At 36.6% G+C, this 20909-nt stretch overlaps 1 protein-coding gene across 1 annotated transcript in view; it reads left to right on the forward strand.

Moving 5' to 3' along the window:
- LOC150079443 (uncharacterized) overlaps window positions 1–20909 on the forward strand; it is a 227911-nt gene that overhangs the window by 63075 nt on the left and 143927 nt on the right. The window contains exons 6-7 of the mRNA XM_090383422.1: window positions 4356–4492; window positions 15259–16242. Coding sequence (XP_090239548.1) covers window positions 4356–4492; window positions 15259–16242 — 1121 coding nt within the window. The remainder of the gene's footprint in view (window positions 1–4355; window positions 4493–15258; window positions 16243–20909) is intronic.

Consider the following 20909-nt stretch of genomic DNA (forward strand, 5'->3'; position numbering starts at 1 on the left):
GTGTTGCACCATTGATGTCAAGGTAATATGGTATTATGTGCTGATTGAGGTGGTCTGTGACTCTCCACAAGGTTCTATTCGGCATCTGCTTTAGTATCACATGAGTCTTTGTGGGGTTCATTCCTTCGAATTCTGTTAGGACCTTCTTCCACTCATCCTCTATTCTGGATATCATGACCTCATCTCTTTCCACTTCGGCTGCTATGGGTTGTATTTCTTCTTGCTCTTCCTCCTCTGGTTCAGTGATGGTATGTTCTTCCTCCTCTGGTTCCATATTCCTTATCCTTTGTAGTTGATCGCGCACCTCCTGCTTGATTTTTTCCAAGATTGCTGGAGCTATCAGGTTCTTTGTGACAATGGTCTTTCTCTGGTCTACTGTTCAGTGACCTGAATATCTGGGAATCGTTCCAGCCACTTGGTATGTAGTCTTGCCCTATAAGTTGTCATATTGGTCTCTAGCTTCATTATTTTGTAGTATGCTTGCATGATGTATGTATTCATTTCGATGCTCTGCTTCATGCATTGACGTTTTCTCCCTTCCTGGGTGGTCACTAGCGCAATTGTGCAGGAAGCACTTCCAGTTGGTGGGGCTGGGTGGTCTTGCCCTTCTCTTGTGGTAGCCATACAGGTGACAGTGCCACTTGCTCCACTGTCTTCCTTGGGAGACCGTCTCTGATTTTTCAAACTGACCCCTTCTGCCTAAGGCCTGAATGCAAGTGACGTTATCCTGCTCAACACTCAATGCAGTATGATTAATATTTCTTTATGACATCATCCATCCTTCTGCCTAAGGCCTGAATGCAAGTGACGTTATCCTGCTCAACACTCAATGCAGTATGATTAATATTTCTTTATGACATCATCCATCTATGGAGGTGGACCTGTTTAGCTTCAGCTTATGTCCAGCGGTAGTTCTTGTGAGCGATGCCAGATGGCACCACAGTCTGCCTTAGCTGCCACTCCGACCTTGGGGTAGGTAGGTCCCCTGGAGCAACTTTCACAGTGTTTTTATTTATTTATTCATTTTTATTACTATTAATTTATTTATTATTCTAATTTATTACTATTATTATACCGGTCTCCCAGCGTGATGGAGCCGCGTTCACTTCCGCCAATCTGGTACACCGGGTCCATCAGGCTGCTAGTCCAGTGTCGTAACCACTGGGCCATCGTGCCCCTTTTTATATTTTTTATTATTACTATAATAATAATAATAATAGTTTTCTTTCTATTAGTGCACAGCTAAACTTTGAATTACCAAAAATATGCAAAGGCGGCATTGTTTAAGTTATATCTCATATTGTGAATACCTTCACAACAAGTTGCCATGATATTGCACTACTTCAAATAAGTAACGCTTCACCAAAGGAGAAGACTGTTGTTACTTATTCTCAGTGGATACCACCACCCAGACGGCACGGTTTCAGTGCTATTTGTATTTGGCCCTTCTTCTGTGGGGAGGTAGGTACCCTAGTGATGCAATGATGACAAAACAGTTATGAAGTGTAACAACGGTTTTCTCCTTTGGTGAAGCGTTACTTATTCGAAGTAGTGCAATATCATGGCAACTCAGTGTGAAGGTATTCACAATATGAGTTATAACTTAAACGATGCCGCCTTTGCATATTTTTGCTAATTCAGAGTTTAGCTGCGTACTAAACTCTGAATTAGCAAAATTCAATTCTACAAGTTAGTGCATTTGCACTAACTTGTAGGTTGTCTAAATCTCTCGTAGCCTGAGGCTAAAGCCCTTAATGTATTTTAGTTTTCTTTCTATAATATTCATAAAAAAAATTATCAGGACATACTCCTCCCCACCCCACATCATCATGGGCCCTTGCTAATTCTTACACTGTGGTAGTTCTGCTTGCCATGCCCCCTAGCATAGGCCTGAAGAACCAAATCAGGTACATGGATATGACTTATATACACACAGCATGCAAAACCATTGCCAGAAGATACAACTTGAACTCCTATTTCACAGGTCAGAAAAACTTCAAATATTTATTTCCCCCTTTGCCAGGATTTCCTTACATGTAGCCTCATCTTTTGGCTAAAATTCCCTCTACATCCAAAACTTTTTAAAGTTCTTTGAGACTTGACTCTTTCCAGTTTAGTTTTCCTAACAGAGAAGTAATTTTCCTTTGTGATTTTAATATGTATAATTCCAGTGGGTTACAGTTTTCTCTATTGGCAGTTACTAGCATAATTGCACAACTTGTTTACCTACTGAAATACCTTTCAATCACACAGATAAAACTTGATTTTTGTCTCACTAACAACCAAAAAAAATTTTTTTTACCTGTATTTGTGATTTGTATTTTATGTACATTTGTATGTACAAATAACTTATCAGAATAAATTTTATGCAGTAGTTTTGCATATGTATAGGTATCCCTTGATTAGTGCTTGTAATTGGGACTATAAAAACTAAATGTTCAAGAAAATGCAACTAAACCTACCTTAAAATTATGAAACCTTGTATGTATTTGCATTATTTACAATAACATCCATCTTACTCTTAATTTTCAGATTGCTCAAAATCACTAAATGTAGTGTAAATCTAGATGCTCTCAAATCCAGTCTTTACATTGTTCAGTTTAGTTTCTGGTGACAATTTTTTATAATAGCTTTTTGCCTTCTTTGGATTATTAGCACTAGCTAACTCATTTGATCTCTTTGAGGCTATTAGAGAGAGAGAGAGGGGTGGGTTTGAACTACCTGAACATTAAACTAAAATCAATCATGTGGCACAAAGTGGACATAAACTAGAACTGATTGAAGGTGCCTCCATAGCCAGGTGGGCAGGAGCAGCAGTGCGTAGCACACATACTTCTTGATTAGACCGGGGTTCAAGCCTGTGACCACCAAATACGGAGGATGCGGAGAGGTCAGGGAATAACCACCACATTATCCCCACAGCAATATGGCCTTAGTTGCTAATGCTCCTTAAAAAAAAAAAAAAAAAAAAAAAAAAACCAAATGACAGAACTGACTGAAAAACCAAAAGTAAACTGAAACAGCATTGATGAGTGTTGGTATTGCATGTGCCATTAAAAAGAACTCCCAGTCAGGCTACAGCAGTTTCTAAAGAGGTGTTTTATAAACAACACTTCAGTATACTTCAGTTAATTATAACTTGAGTGGATGCTCCCTTTCTAATAGCACTGGTAGAAAGGAGGATGTATAAAATGTACATTTTTGTAATATGCAAGAAATAGTACATTTGACCATAGTATTTTACAGCCATGGACACAGGAAATTTGTGCCAGACAAACAGGTACGGGTGCCTCCATAGCCAGGTGGGAAGGAGCAGCAGTGCGTAGCACACGCTTCTTGATTGACCGGGATTCGAGCCCGTCGCCACCAAATACACAGGATGCGGAAGGGTCAGGGAATGACCACCGCACATCCCGGAGCAATATGGCCTTAGTTGCTAATGCTCCTAAAAACCAAATAACAAACAACAACAGGTACAGAAAATTAACACAGAAATGTAAATTACTTGAGGGAATGAAAAATTACTTTTTGGACGATAAACAGACACTTTCAAAGTTTCTCCCTGTTATAAATTGGAAATGTTTTACATTTTCAGTTTGGCCTGCAATTCAGTAGTTTTTTCATTAATTACAGTATATGTTAATAGTCAATTTTTAATAGCAAAATCAAAGAATACCCCTTTGAAGGCATCATTGTTAATTAGCTGATTGGAAAATCAGATTAAAGAGTATTAAAGTTTTTTTCAACAGGGATCTCTCTATAACCAGACACCTGTTAAGTTACCCAGTGGTAACTCCTTCCAAGGAGTTACCACTGGGTAACTCCTTCCAAGGCATTTGAAGTGAATAGTGCTATTCTGGGGAACAGAGCACAACTCTGAGGGAGGGTGTCAAAATATACAGAGTGCTGTAGTGTGCAAGCTCTGAGTGAACTACACTATTGGCAGTGGACAACTGTATATTAAAAATAACTTTATATGCATGTATAGTGTATGTACTTGTGTATTTATTTAAATTTTAAATATACAGGTAAATACAGAATTTAAATTTTACAATTGCAGTATATTGATTACAGTACTTAATAAAAATATAAGGCAGTAATAAATATTGTCAGCACATTGGATAGAAGTAAAGCTTAGCTGACAAATTCATCTGAAACAGAATTGAAAGGAAATCACATATAAGTTAAACTGTGATTGTCAAGGAGGATTAACTGTTCTCTTTATTGAAATGCATTAGTTGAGAAATAAATATTTTGCAAATATGAAAATATATGAGGCTTTAAATTTAATTGTGTTAAATTAGGTATTGTTCACTTAATAAATGTTTATTGATTACTTTTTATATCTTCCTCAGGAGAAGTTGCTTTTAAAAGGCTTTCCAAATCTCCAGTTAATAAGGGTAACAATGCAACTGCATCCAAACAGGTAGCTAAGAAGAAAGTACAAATTCAGCCAAGCAAGTATAAAGGCTTGGCAGTGAATCTTTTGAAGGTAATGAGTAATTTATTTTTCAATGTTTGTGGAAATACAATGCAAAAAAAAAAAAAAAAATGTTCAGGATTTTAGTATTTCTGTAGATAATTTATCCTAGAAAATTAGTATTGTATCAGTAAGGCTAAATGCTGTAAGAAAGGAAACCTCTGCCTTAGTCAAAAATAAATAGATAAAATAATAATAAAAATTCAAATAAAACAGAATATTCATACAAGTTAATACTGAAATCCATTTCTATTTCAAACTTAGACTCACTATCTCTGCCACTTTGGGTGGCAACTTATTCCAGCATTTGACAACCCATTCCTCGTAGCTGAACTTCATGAGATCCAATCTCCTGTTATTTTCTCATACATTTTACTCAGTTCCTGCAGTGCCTCAGTTACATCTCAATTAGATCCCCCCTTAGATGTCTTGTCAAACTTTGCAGTTCACACATTCTAAGCTGTTCTTCATATGTGCATCACTTTTTCACTTGTCACCAATCTGGCCCTTCTGAACTCTCTACAGAAGTTCTAATCTTTTTTTAGGGTGCAGTCCCCTAGACCTGAATATAATATTCTAAATGTTGTCTGACCATTATCTTGTAAAGAGGGATAATGATGTCCTTCTCTCTCTCTCTACTAGCATAGGTCCTATAAATCATGGACAGGACACCACGTGCCTCCCTAGCCACCTGTTTACATCGCATGAAAATTTAATGCTAGATTGAATCATAACACCTAAGTATTTTTAAGTCTTGAACCACTTTCAGCTCTTGATGTGCAACATGGCGTCACTCTGATTGTTTACCACCCTTTCCATCTTTAAAGCATTGGCAGACTTTGACAGCTTACCTTGGGAACCCAACACTGATCCCTAAGGGATTCCCACTTGTTACCCTAGTCCACTGTGAAGACTGGAAATTTTTAACAACCCTCTATCTCCTATATTTTAACCAGCCTACAATCCAGCATAGGATTTTACCAGTAACTCCAACGTATTCCAGTCTGTATAGCAGCCTTCCATGAGGGACCACATCAAAAACTTTACTAAAAAGTCTAGATAATGTCAAAATTGTTAGCTGAATCATAGTAATTTACCAGATTAGCTGCCTACTCTTTAGCGCCACCTTTGTGGGTTGGAGAAGTGATATTATCACTTCTCCAATCCAAGGGAATCTTCGTGGAGTTCAGTGGCACTCTCATTAACATTTCCAGTGGTTTGATATGCTCTTACGCAGCTTTTTTAATTACTATATTATATTATATTTTTGAATATATACTGCCTTCCCCTCCTTTAATCTCAGTAGTTTTTCTACCAAATGGTTATCTGAGATTATCATATTACTTATTTTTGAGCAGTCTGGTACCTTAACATTTCCCGGGATTTGGCTTACTTGCAACTGTAAATATTGATGAGAAATATCTATTCAGCTCATGTGCCTCCCTTGTGGGTAACACAGTTGTTAACCACAAGGGAGTTTTTAACAACTGGGTAAAAAAGACCTGGGTTCAAGTCCCATTGATGATGTGAGCAATTTTCACAGGCCCTTTTCGCAGTGTGGCTGAGTTAGTTGGTGTCGGGTGAGGGAGGGTATTATGGTTTTTTTCTCTCCTGGAAACTCGGATTTTTCATCCAGCAAAACAGAAAATTGATCAAAGAACACACTGAAGAAAGCAAGCTTATGCAGCATCAGCCAAAAAAAAAAAAAAAAAAAAACTCTCTCCCAATTCACCCCTCCATTCATTCCAAATACCTGTCCAGCTCAGCCTTAAATTTATTTAGGCTATCAACTTCCACAACAAAAGATGGAAGTCTGTTCCACCAATCAACTACCCACTGGCTAAAGGCAAACTTCCACACATCTCTTACAACTGCCTTTCCTCAATTTGAATTTATGCCGTCTCAGGTGATTATTCTGAGCAAGAGAAAGAATCCCATCAGCATTGAGCATGCTCAAACTATTCAAGACTTTATACACCTCAATCAGATCACTTCACAGGTGCCTAGTCTCCAGATGCTGTAATCTGCAAAACTTAAGCCTTTCTTCATAAGAACAACCCTTCGTTCCATTCACTAATCTTGTTGCCCTTCTCTGTATTCATTCCAAGAGCTTTACATCATTCTTAAAACGAGGCCTCCAAACTTGTATACAGTACTCAAGGTGTGGCCTGACCATTGCTTTATACAAGGGGATAATCACCTCCTTATCCTTGCTAGAAAAATTCCTGAATATCATTGACAAGACACCATGAGCTACTCTTGCAGACCGTCTGCACTGCTCAGAAAACTTCATATCTGTCTGCACAATTACCCTGAGGTCCTTTTCATTCTCTACCACTATCAGTGTAGTACCACAGAGTTGATACATTACTCTGGAGTTCCTGCTTCCCATATGTAGTACTTTACATTTGTCAATGTTAAACTTCATTTGCCGCCTCTCAGCCCATCTGCTCAACTTTTCTAGATCCTGTTGCAGCAGCGTACTGTGATTAGTGTCGTTAACAACCCTGCTAACCTTTGTATCATCTGCAAACTTGGACATTAAGCCTGATATACCATCATCAATATCATTTATAAATACAGAAAACAACAGTGGACCCAACGCTGAACCCCGAGGGACTCCACTAATAACATTAGTCCACAAAGAGCAGTGTCCATTGATCACCACTCTCTGTCTTCTTTCACTCAACCATCCCTTTATCCATAGCAGCAATTTGCCTCTAATGCCGCACTGCTCCAATTTGTGCAGCAGTCTTCCATGTACAGTGGTATCAAAAGCCTTTCTAAGATCCAAATATGGGATATCAATGTTATTCCCTGCATCCAGTTCCTTTGTGACTACATCATAGTATCCAATCAAATTAGTCAGATAAGACTTCCCCTTAACGTACCCATGCTGTGTCTGAGCTATAACTAAAGTTTTGTCTAGATGATCCTGCAGTGCTTCTTTAACCAATGCCTCCATTAATTTCCCTGGAAAAGAAGTTAAACAAATAGGTCTATAATTACTTGTATTGCCTTGCCCTTTGATCCTCCTTTGTGAATTGGGGTCACATTTGCACATCCCCAGCCCATGGGTACCTTCCCTGAGTCCAAGGAAGCTCTCATAATTATGGCTAAGGGTTTTCTTACTTCTTTTGCTGCCTCCTTTAATATAATGGGATAGATCACATCCACCCCTGGTACCTTTTTTAAGTTTATTTTCAATAATTTCTCCTCCACTCTCCTCTCAGTTATTACAAAATCATTTAGCTCACTGCCAGAGTTTAATTCACCTCTGGAATTCTGCTCCCTGAATAACTTCTCATTGATCACCACAGTTTGTTAGCCACCTTAGCAGGATCATCAGCAGTTGAACCATCAATATCCAGTGGATCAATCTGATTCATCACTTTCCTTCTAGAATTTACATAAGTAAAGAACTCTTTGCTGTTTTTCTTTGCATCCTTTGCCAAAGATTTCTCATAATCTGCCTTTGCCTGCCTCATCTCCTTTGTGACTTGGTTACAGACCAGCTTATACCTATCATAGACTTCCATGTCATCCATTAATTTATATGTATCCCATGCATTTTTCTTCTCTGCCACATGTCTCATTAGTTCATCTGACATCCATTTAGGCCTAAACCTTGAACAATATTTCTTAGTTGGTATGTAAAGCCTTGTAGCTTCCAAGATTAATTCTTTGAATGCTTCCCATTTTGAATTTGCTGTTGGTAACATCATCAGTTGGTTCCACTGTATAGAATTTAAATACTATTTACAGACAATATAAACAGCACACTTTGGCTTTTGTTGCTGATGTGCCTAAAACCCTGCTACTACTACTACTACTACAACAACAACTCATATGTCATTTCTGCTGGGCTTTCTGTGGTTCTTCCTGCACAAATTAAAGGACCTATTGTATTTACTGCTTTTCCCAATCTTCTTAACTTTCTTGGCTAGTGTTTCTCATAATCAGCATTTGCCTGTCTTACCCAATCTTTGGCTTTGTTCCATATTCTCTTATAATATCCATACAAATTGAAATTACATGACTGTCTGTAATTTTCCCATTCTTGCTTCTCTTGTTCAGTCAAACTCTTTTAACTTCGCTTTTCATCCATTTTGGCACCTTGCATTTATGGAATTTGACCACTTATATGAATGTGTTTGTGGCTTTGAGGATAAATCCCTTGAACATTTCCCATAGCATATTCGTATCCTACACCATACATTATCACGCCAGTTAACTGAACCCAAGAAAAATCTCATTCCATTATGGTCCCCTTTTAAAACTGAATTTGTCTACATAGGTTTTTTAGACACAATCCATTTCCAGTGGTCACTGCCTGTAATTGGTTTCCCCAACTGTCAAGTTTTTGATACAGATAGGCTCCTTAGGGAGAACTACACCGATGAATCAAAACATTATGACCAGTTAGTCGTTATGCAAATCAAAGCAACTGCAGGTGAACTACGACATGGATCGGGACACAGTATAAAAAGCATCTTATGCTGAGCTCCATTAATCAGTGTTACTCTTTTTCTTCAGATGGTAAAGACAGCAGACTTAAGTGAGTTTGACAAAGGCCAAATTGTAATGGCCAGATGACTGGGTCAGAGCGTATCCGAAAAGGCACGGCTGGTGGGGTTCTCACGGTCAGCCATGGTTAGTACTTACCCAAAGTGGTCTGAGGAGGGAAAACCCAACAACCGCCAGCGAGGTGTTGGATGATCACTGCATCATCGATGCTCCAGGTGAGCAAAGGCTTTTCTGGATGGTATGTGGCACAACTCGCCGGTAATTGGAATGCTGGTGACAGGAGTAATGTGTCACAACACACAGTACAATGAACCCTGTTGAAAATGGGGCTGCGTAGCCGCAGGCTGCACTGAGTTCCCATGCTAACCATGGTTCACCAGCGAAAGCACCTACAATAGGCACGCAAGCATCGAAACGGGATCTTAAGTGATTTGAAGTAGGTCGTCTGGTCCGATGAATCATGTTTCCTGTTGCGCCATGTGGATGGCTGGGTATGTGTATGTCATTTACCTGGGGAAGTGATAGGGCCTGGATGCGCCGTGAGAAGAAAACAAGCCGGTGGCAGTGGTATCATGCTTTGGGCGATGTTCTGCTAGGATACCCTGGGTCCAATCATCCATATGCCGGGCACTCTGATGTCTACCACCTACCTGAACATATTGCTGACCAGGTACACCCTTTCATGGCAATGGTCTTCCCCTCTGGTGGTGCTGTCTTTCAGCAGGATAATGCGTAATGCCACACTGCCCAGATTGTTTGAGACTGGTTTGTGGAACATGAGGAAGACTTCTAGATATTGTCCATGTCTCGAAATTCTGCAGACATCAGTCCCATCGAGCATTTGTGGTTTGTGTTGGAACAGCAACTCCGATCTGTGGCGTCTCAACCACAAACCTTACAGGAGTTAAAGGATCTTCTGGTTATGTGTTGGTACCAGATACTACAAGACACATTTAGAAATCTTGTAGTCCATGCCTCGCCGGATATGAGCTGTTTTGTTTGCACGCGGAGGACCAACATCATATTAGGTAGTTGGTCATAATGTTTTTGCTCATCAGTATTTCTAGGATATTACAGCCCCTTGTACACCCTTAAACATGCTGGGATACGTAGCAGTCATCCAGTTTGTTCAAAAACCTGTAGCCATATAGTCTTTCTGTCACGTGTATTCCAGTCTAAAGAGGTAGATTGTTGTTTTAAAATTAGTTTTCTTGGGCTAAAAGAAATGGAATTTATAAATGCAGTTGTATCTAAAGAAGTTTACACTTTTTTTTTGAAGAAAACTTTGATTTTTAAATCAGTCTAATTTAGACCTATAGTAATACTAATCGTGGAATGTAATGCAAGAAAGCAAGCATATAAGCTTATGTAGCATCACCCAAAAAAAAAAAAAAAAATGTCAGTGAACAGAAATATCAGATTACACAGTGTTATGTTTAGTTAGTAGTGTGTGTATTAATTAAGCTATGAATGTAAGAGTAAATTTATTTTTATTTTGATAACCTGTTGATAATATTCTTCTGATTTTCACTTATCATTTAATTTATTAATTGGTAAGGTAAAATAAAGGTATAAATTTCTGCTTTATATCTTCATTTTTATAGCCTGTTGATAATATTCCTCCGATTTTCGCTTATTACAATTGCTGTTTAATAGAATCAAAATTCAGTTCACAAACGTGATCACAATAACCTTCGCTTATTGCAATTATTGTATGGCACCAGCATGAAAAATAAATAAATAAATAAAAGCTGGCTCACTTGGGTTATTGACATTAAAATTTTTGGCGTTCTACTGTAGTTCTATTTTCAAGAGAAGCCCATCTCATTAATATTAAAAGCTTTAGATGTTCAATTTTTGTTAATTTCTAGTTCAATTTTATATGCTTAAAATTTTACCAAGCACTCAAACTGTAATATATTTTAGATGTATTTGAGTCGTTCAGTTTTGTATTCTGAAATCAAAAATTTTTGACTAGTATTTTAATTCAAGTGTTCCATGGATATTTTTATATCCATAAAAGTGTTTTATCCGCTCAAAGTGTTTCACAATTTCATATTTTTTCTCTTTCGACAGAGGACTGGCTATAAGCCTTACCGGGGAAACCCCGGTGGGCCAGAGGTCGGTGTGATTTTGGCCATAAACGCTAATGTCAGGCCACTACAAATTTTCCCGGGTAAGAATTTTTGACCCAGTCCACCTCTGTTTATCGATATTGCTTTTCTTTTTCTCTCTGAATCTGCAGTGTCTTCACCAGGACGCTTCCTTTTCACACCTTTTAAGTATTTTACTCATTTAGGGAATAAAGCACAATTACAAAACGAGGAGGCACGCTTGATACACATAAACAAAGCTGTAGCAACTGAATAAACAACACCGTAAAGGCAGACATACACTATTAACACCTCACATTTTACTAAAGCACATTTCTGGGTGTTACTACCATAAAACAATAAAAACAATTTCCAGTTGCATTTCTGCTAGTGGAATCTGTTTTAAACTGGTAGTAAACTCGATCTAATTGCATTTGCGATTATACCGATAGCTGGAATTGTGTTGGTTTTTACGTTATTATGGTGAAATGTGTTTCCCCTTCACTGATATAAAAAACATAAATACATTTTCAGAATCTTCTCTTCATTCCTATCGTGTTGCGTTCAGTTGGGGTGATTCCGCATTCGACTGCCATTTCTTGTAAACACAAAGGCGAATCGTGCATAAGCGAATTCGGTCGTGTTATAAAAGATATCGTTCCCCTATTTATAAATCGTGTATGATCGAATTCGTGTAGTGTAAACACGTGTTATACGAGGACTGAGTGTACTATCAATGGAATAGATGCTAAATGAAGTTGATATACTGACTGGGTCCGCTAACTGATATAATAGGTTTTGACAAAATAATGCTACTCTGCATGTTGCTTCTCTCTCTTTACTCTCTTAGGACACTGTTAACCATCCAGTGGCAGAGGGCTTTGCTCACTTTAGAAATGACAAAATTTATCCTTGAATTGACCTAAAGGATACTAATATTTTAATCAGATATTTTCACAAGAAGATAAATCAGAAATTTTCAGTTGTTACACAGAAGTTTATTCTTACACACACTCACCACTCGGTTGCTCGCTTAGATTCTATACATGTATTCACCATTTGATGTAAGGTTGCTAATTGAGGCTATCTGTTTTCTTGATGGAACCAGATAGCTCTGAAAGTGGTCACAGTAGTGTATAAGTTTTTGATGAACAACAGATTCACCTTTTTCATGATATTCAATTAAAAACTACAGTGAAGTAGTTTTTAATTGAATGAATTTTTAATTTTTAATCCCTTGGGAATACTTTTAATATTTCATAAATATTTAAAGGAATTTTTTGTAGTGTTTCTGAAGCAGCTGTTGATTTGTAAATTAAAAACCTGTATGCTTGCACTTGCTTTTTTTTTTTTTTTTTTGGCACCTTCAACCTGTTGCATTCTATTAATAAGAATGAAAATTTTATTAAATTAAATTAAACTAAACTAAATATCTCTTTAAAAACTTCATAAATATAGTAGTATTAACACAATAATAATAATAATAATGCTGTCGTTAATTAATTGATCAGTGATTTTGTGTTGAAAACACAAAAAAGTACTAATTACAGTACCAACAAGGGCAAAGGCGGTGATAAATGACCAGACACTTAAGTCATAAAGAGTGGCATTTCTATCTATCTTCAGTGCTTTGGGTTAATCACAAGATTAACCCAAAGCACTGAAGATTATTTGGGTTAAATATGAAATTGACAAATTGCACCATAAACAATTCCTAGAATTTAGTCACTCTCATCCCTTTTCCAAAACTCAAAAATCAAGGTGGGGAGTTATTCCTTCTTGGGACTTTAGGAAAAAGTGATATCAGTGGGGGAGTTCTGTGGAACGAAGAAAAGAGAATTAATGCTATAGGCAGGAGTGTTATAATGGGAACTTACTATATTAGTAACTTTAGGCCAATTCATGGATAAATGTAGTTGTTTCTGAAGTAAGATAAGCCCAAGCTCTACCACAGGAGATAAATAGTGTTCCCACACAGTAAAGACAATGCTGAGTAGCATTATTTTCTCAAACTTCTTCAAATAAATACTGCATTGAAACTGTACCCCCACTTCCTGATTAAATAATAGAGTTTTAGCTGAGACTTCGTGGCATCCTGATATAGGGGATGGCGTGTTTCATTCTGAAATATGCAATGTGTATAAGAAGAATAGCAGGAGCCCTTGATTCTGAACAATCTCATGAGAATGTGAGATTGTTCAGAATCAGGGTTCTTTGCCACTAACCATCTTGCCTATGCAGTGAAAGATGGTGGAGTGAGTATGATAAGAGTCTTGGTGTGTAACTTGAGTGAGAAAGTAAAACTAAGCTGAGTATATTTTGTTATGGGAGATTTCAGTGTAATACTCATAGGTTTGAAATCGTAGACTCTTTATTTGACCTGTTAGATAAATATTTTGATTCAATCTTGATGACTTATCTGTATCAACTTATAAGGTAGAGAATACAAGGAATACCAGTATTCTGTCAGCAATCTAGGTAATATCACAAATATGATGGTGCAGGAAATGTTAACAGCAATTAACCATAATATCCTGTCTCTAGTGTCTGACCTGGGTAATATCACAAATGTGATGGTGCAGAAACCATTAGCAGCAAAAGTGAACGATAAATGAAACTTCAGTAGTCAAGGATAAGGGCAGGTGTTAACTTTTTTTGTAATAAAGCTATAGGCAGATGAAGCCTGAATACGAGAAATCACTAGCTGAAAGAGAGAGAGAGGGAATAAAGAATGGGAACAAGAAGTTCATTGCATACTTAAATATGAAGAGGAAAAGAGTAAATCAAATGAGCTCTTTGTATGATGGAAATGGTAAAATCGTAAATAATTCTACAAATGTGTCTTGTGAGCTGAGTAGATACTTTGTATTAATCTTAATTGTAGAAAATTCTTTTTTATGCTGACATACATTGTGTATTATTCCTAAGTGCAGTAGGATAACTAATATTTATGGAGTAGAGTCTAATAGAAAAAAAATTATTGGGTCTGAAAATAGATAAAATTCCAGATTATTGATTATATTTACCCAGTCATACAAAGGGACACTCCCTTGTGCTAAACCATGAGGATTAACATGAAGTCATTGTTTGACTCGTAATCCATGTGGATTGGAGGAATGCCACAGTCCACAAATAGCGGGAAGCTTAAAGGTGGAACAGTGATCACATGGGAGGTTGCTGAGATTACACGTCAAGACAGGGTTAATGAGGGAGTGAAATGAATGACAGTGGAAATTTTGATGATAAAAAATCCAGGTGACATAATACAAACTATTGAGGAAAACAAGTAGAATAGACCTTATGAAGTTTACCGTTAGTTAGCATATTGTTAATCACTGGAATAAACTGCCTCCCATGATAATCAAGATTGACAGTTTAATAAAATTTAAGGGTACCTGGAATGGAGGCTCCTGCAGTGAAAAGATTATGATAAGAGTGAATATAGGTGTAATGGTTTTTTTTTTTTTTTTTCTCTGATGCCACAAAAGCCTTGCTTCCTGCATCTTCTGGCCTTTACTAATTCTAATTAATTGTGATCTCTATTCTTTCATTTAATTCCCTTTCTTTATTTTATTATCTCTTTACTCTTTTTAGTTGACCTGGTGACAGATTCCCATAGAGGAACTAATTATTCAATCCTACTTTATAAATTGTTACCTTGTTAAAAAAGTGATAATAACAGCAGAATTTAATTTTGCTTGGATAGTTAGTTGATGTTGAAAATACATTCTAACATGTATCACATATCTTTATCTCATGGCACATGAGATAAAGAGATGTGATATTCCTTTATCTCATGCATCTTATGATAGATGCATGAGAATTCATGTCAAGTTTTACATAATAATTTATAACCACTGTTATCCATTCAAATAACTTATTGAAGCATGGTTCATTCCTTATGTAGAATACTGGTTTTGATTCATTAAATAGTAAACCTGAATATTTTAATCATTTTCTTATATAGAACGTTTGGTTATTAGCTCAGAAAAAACAATAACAAGAGATCTAGCTTATTTTATTGTGTATTGCATAATTTGTGGTCCTTAAAGCTCTTTCTGAATAATTATACATGAATGAAAATAAATTAATTACAAGAAATTGCAAAATATTTTCTTACATCCTAAATATATATGTAATCTTAATTGTATTTTTCAGAAACATCTTCAACAAAAAATAAGAAAACAGCAAGACAATTCTGAATTGAGTCATTTACATGAATTTAAATATATGCATGGACTACATCGTACTTCTCAACGGCTGAACCTTAAACAGCAGAAATTAAAACAAGAATTAAATCGTAAATCTCAAAATCAAAAGCCTCTGGTATTAACACGTATACAGGACCTAAAGCGTAAATCAGAACGACAGAGACAGAAACGACTGAATGAGAAATGTGTTCAGGAAGCAAAAAGTCAAAAACAGCAAAGCCTAAGACACACATATGAATTAAAACGTTTACAAGAGCGACATAAGCAGAAACTGCATCCTCTTAAACGTGTGCAGGAACAGCACAAACATAAACAACAGGCATTGAAACAGTTAAATGAACAGCAAAAGCAGAGGCAAACTTTGAAACGACTACAAGAAGAAGAAAGGCAAAAATTACAAGAATTAACTCATATCCGTGAACAAAGGCAAAAACAAGAGAACCTGAAACGTGCGCAAGAGCAGCAGAGAAAAAAATTACAAGCTTTAAAACATATCCGTGAACAAAGGCAAAAGCAGGATAACTTGAAACGTGCACAAGAGCAACAAAGACAAAAATTGCAGGCTTTAAAACACATCCGAGAACAAAGACAAAAACAAGAAAATTTGAAATGTGCACAAGAGCAACAGAAACAAAAACAAGAGAAATTGAAACATGCCCAAGAGCAACAAAGAGAAAAATTTCAGGCTTTAAAACACATTCGTGAACAACGACAGAAACAAGAAATAAAATGTGCAGAACAGAGAATAAAGCTTCAAGAATTAAAATATGTCCAAGAATTCCAGGATCAGCAGGAGAATGAAGAAGATGATGAGGAAGATGAAGAAGAAGAAGAAGAAGATGAAGATGATGAAGAAAAAAACAAAGAGACATGTGGTGATTGTGATGGCTGTCTCAGGGAAGAAGATTGTGGGAATTGCGAGTCTTGTTTGGTATGTTTTCAATTTTATTTTAAAATATTACATATATTTATAGCTCAAAACATTCAAAATGAAAGCACTTCACCAGTGTAAAGTTTACAATCTGTTTATTACAAAAATAATCTAACATTCATATGTTTCACAGATGTTTTCTCCCCTGCTTCTTCAGTGTTTGTAATCTTTCTGTTATACTGTCACAAAAACACCAAAAGATCAAACTGAAAACCCTTAAAGTTTAGAATGTTTATTGTTAATACACAGGTGAAGAGCTTTAATTTCAGTTAGTTTTATGAAAATAATTTGTACAACATGCCACTCAAACATAATATTAGTGATAGTTGTTATAAGCTGTGTTTTAATATACCTCGGTAAACAGTGGCTACAGTGATCACATTAAAAATCTGAAGTTATTATCTCAGAAAACATAATGTTATAATGATGTGAGTGCATCCATCATGCAATATTAAATAGATATCTAAACTTAATGAATCATTAATTTTAATATCAGCAAGTAATCATTTCATACTGCAACATAGGTTTCTTCCTATATAGAAGTGTTCTATGCGATTCAGAGTTGTTGATTATCTGGAAAAACTGTACTGTTAATATTCCTCGGTAAAATATTTCACTTTTGCACATCAGTAATTTAGAAAATGACAAACAGTGTGCTTCCATTAAAATTTTAATGCAATAAGGAACCTTTGGTTTGGGAATAAATGGTCATGTAATTACAAAGTACTAATTACATCCATTTGACTTCTATATCATACCAGCCACACTGATATAAAAATACTGAAAATAAAATTCTTATGTATATGTGAAAACATAAACACCACTAGGAAATATATTAAATATATAGGTACCTGCATTAATGAAGTATAGATGGTGCCAAGCAGCAAGTGTAGATGTTTGTCCAGATGTGTACAATGGCATTTACATTAGTACAGAACTGTTTCTGGAGAGCTATTTTCAATCAACATTGTGTTCATTAGTATATAGAAACAATTTAAATGCAAATTGCACACAGCAAAGGCACAAAGTTGATAAAGAAATTTAGAAAGACAGATAACCTAAATGATCATTGATTGATGTAGTGGTGGGACTAATGCAGGACCCAACAAATAAAATCACCTTGGTGAGTAAGAAATCTGGCACAGTATTTTAAAAATGAATCTATCAGCTATGAGGTTAAATTGCAAGTTCTTTGTTTTATGATCATTGAGACTTGCATCTTTCCAAGGATTGGCATTACTTTCAACAAACCTAAAATACAATGGGCTTTTAATACAGATGCTAAACTACTGACAGCCTTCTCTTACAGAACAAATATTATTGTTTAAGGTACATAACAAAGAATAATAGCTCAACCAATCATATCTGGCTCTTATTAGGCTAGTACAGAAAGCTAAAGTTACCTGGAGAGCATTTCATAATGAGTTTTGTTGATACTTTTTTTTTACCCCTGATACAGAAAAATTTCTTATTCAACTGGTTTAAATTTTTAAAAGCAATAGAATAGCAGTTGAATAATGTATTTTCAAAACTAGAATATTTTCACTCTGAATCATGTAACAGATGCTGAAAATTTTGCTGTCATTTTGGGACAGTCCTTACAAACTACTGGTAGCCCTCATTTTGTGCTGGTCAGATTTGTGCCCATTCACAATAGCGCCGATCACTAACCACGATGCCATTTTTATTTATTTATTTTTGCTTTTTTATTTTTTTTTTTATAAATTGAAAGTTTAAAATCGTCAAACAAAATTTATCGGCATCATACTGTATTATATATCATGCACTGTTCACGTGATTTAGGACAATCTGAATCAATCAGCAATTAGCACATTCGTATCAGAGATGAGAAAGATGCCCACCCTTAGCAAACCCTTAGCCATAATTATGAGAGTATCTTTGAGGGAAGTCTCTGTAGACTGGAGATGTGCAAATGTATCCCCAATTCAAAAAGGGGATCAAAGAGTGACACGATTAATTACAGACCTGTTAGCTTAAATTCTGTTCCAGGGAAAATAATGGAGTCGCTGGTAGAGAAGTAATGCAGGACCATCTAGTAGTCAAGAGCGCAGTTATTCTACATTCACCTTATGGGTTGGTCAAGGAGTAATCTTGTGTGACCAATTTGATTGGATACTATGATGCAGTCACAAAGAGTTGGATGCACAAAATAATTTTCATATCATATACTTGTATTTCAGGAACACTTTTGATACTGTTAGACATGATAGACTGCTGTGCAAATTGGAGCAGTGTTGCATTACGGGCAATTTAATGCTATGGATAAAGGGACGGTTGAGTGGGAGAGTGGTTATTAATGGAAAGTGCTCTTTGTTGATTAATGTTATTAGTGGAGTCTTCCGGGGTTTGGTGCTGAGCCCATTGATGTTTTCTGTATTTATTAAAGCTATTGATGATATGATATTGATGATGGTATATCAGGCTTAATGTCTAAGTTTGCATATGATGCAAAGGTTGGCAAGGTGATTGATAGTAATGATGGTATGTTACAGCAACAAATCTAGAAAAATTAGCAGTTGGAATTAAAAATGGCAATTGAGGTTTAACAAATGCAAATGCATTTCTTAAACCTCAAATGCAGGTTCGATAAATGTAAAGCACTACATATGGGTATCTTCTTCTTCAGTGTGCTGTCTCTTTGCAGAGGTTGGCTGTCATCTTTGATGGACTTACATGAGGTAGAGTCCTTAAACAAGTCCTCGTTACTCTGATAAAACCACTCTCTGAGGTATGCCAACCAAGATTTCCTTCTTTTTTTCCATTGATCTTACCCTGGATTATCATTTGCAACATCTTATATTTGTCATTCCTCATCATATCTCCTAAATATTTTAGTTTCCTCTCCTTAGTTATTTCTGTCTTTTTCTTCATTCATCTCTTTATCTCATCATTCTTTATCTTATCAGTCCATGACACTTAACATTCGTCTGTAGCACCACATCTCAAAAGCATTTAACTTATTCTGGGTCTTTTTTGTCAGTGTCCAGGCTTCTGCTCTATAAAGGAGGACAGAAAAGACAACATCTCAGTATTCTTGTTCTTATAGGAAGCTTAAGATCACTGCAGCATAGAAGATTCTTCATTTTAAGGAAGGCAGCACGTGCTTGTTCATTTCTTGAGCAAACCTCAATAGAATGGTCTCAGTCCTCGCTCAGCATACATCCAAGATAACAATAACTTTTTAACCTTTTAAATTTCTTCATTATTAATTGTAATTTTTGTTCGTAGTTCTTTCTTACTGATCACCGCGAATTTTGTTTTTGTGATGTTTAACTTCAAACCAAAATTTTTGGCGCCTCCGTAGCCAGGTGGGAAGAAGCAGCAGTGCGTAGCACACGCTTTTTGATTAGACTGGAGTTCGAGCCCATCACCACCAAATAGGAGGATGCGGAAAGGTCAGGGAATGACCACCACATATCCCGGAGCAATATGGCCTTAGTTGCTAATGCTCCTAAAAAAAAAACCAAACAACAACAACAACAAAAATTTTCACTTATTCTATTTACTCTATCCACTAATGATTGTAAATCAATCATAGGACTGGCTAGCTAAATAGTATCATCTGCATATCTGATCACATTTACAGTATTGCCATTAAACTTTATCCCTTCTGTACATCCCTCTGTAGCTTCTTTAAAAATTTCTTCAGCATTCCTCATAATCCCAAATTAACATGCCAGCTGTGTAGTACTACATTCAGGGTAGTGGAAAATGAAAAAGATCTGGGGATAATTGTGCAGTCAGATATGAAGTTCTCTGAGCAGCAGAGACAGGCTGCCTTGACAGGACATGGGATTTTGTCAGTGATATACAGGAATTTTGCTAGCAGGGATAAGGAAGGTGATTTTTCCATTGTATGTGGCAAGAAAGCAAGTGTATGAGCTTATGCAGCATCAGCCAAAAAAAAAAAAAAATCACACCATTCCCTCCAAATGCCTGTCCAGTTCCTCCTTAAATTTATTCAACCTATCAACTTCCACAATGACAGATGGGAGTTTGTTCCAGCAATTAACCACCCGCTGGCTTAAGGCAAATTTCCGCACATCTATTCTACCTCTGTCCTTTCTTAATTTGAATTTATGCCCCCTTAGGTTCGTAATCTGAACAAGTGGAAGGATCCCATCAGAATTCAGCGTTCTCAACCCATTCAAGGCCTTATACACCTCAATCAGATCACCGTGCATGTGCCTAGTCTCCAGCTACTGCAATTTGCAGAACTTAAGCCTCTCTTGGTAAGAGGATCCCTTCATTCCCCTCGCCAATCTTGTTGCCCTTCTCTGTACATGCTCAAGTAAATCTACATCCTTCCTAAAATGAGGCCTCCAGACCTGTACGCAGTACTCAAGGCGTGGCTTGACCATTGCCTTATACAGAGGGATAATCACCTCCTTTTCCCTGCTAGCAAAATTCCTATATATCATTGACAAAACCCCATGACCTGCCCTGGCAGCCTGTCTGCATTGCTCAGAAAACGTCATATCTGACTACACAATTACTCCCAGGTCTTTTTCATTTTCTACCACCTTAAGTGTAGTACCACACAGTTTTTACGTTTCTCTGGGGTTACTTCTACCCATATGCAGTACTTTGCATTTGTCAAGGTTAAACTTCAGTTGCCACTTCTTAGCCCATCTGCCCAAATTATC

The sequence above is a fragment of the Mastigoproctus giganteus genome, chromosome 10 (assembly GCF_048544385.1).
Source record: "Mastigoproctus giganteus isolate SK-2022 chromosome 10, ASM4854438v1, whole genome shotgun sequence".
NCBI classification, from domain to species: Eukaryota; Metazoa; Arthropoda; class Arachnida; order Uropygi; family Thelyphonidae; genus Mastigoproctus; species Mastigoproctus giganteus.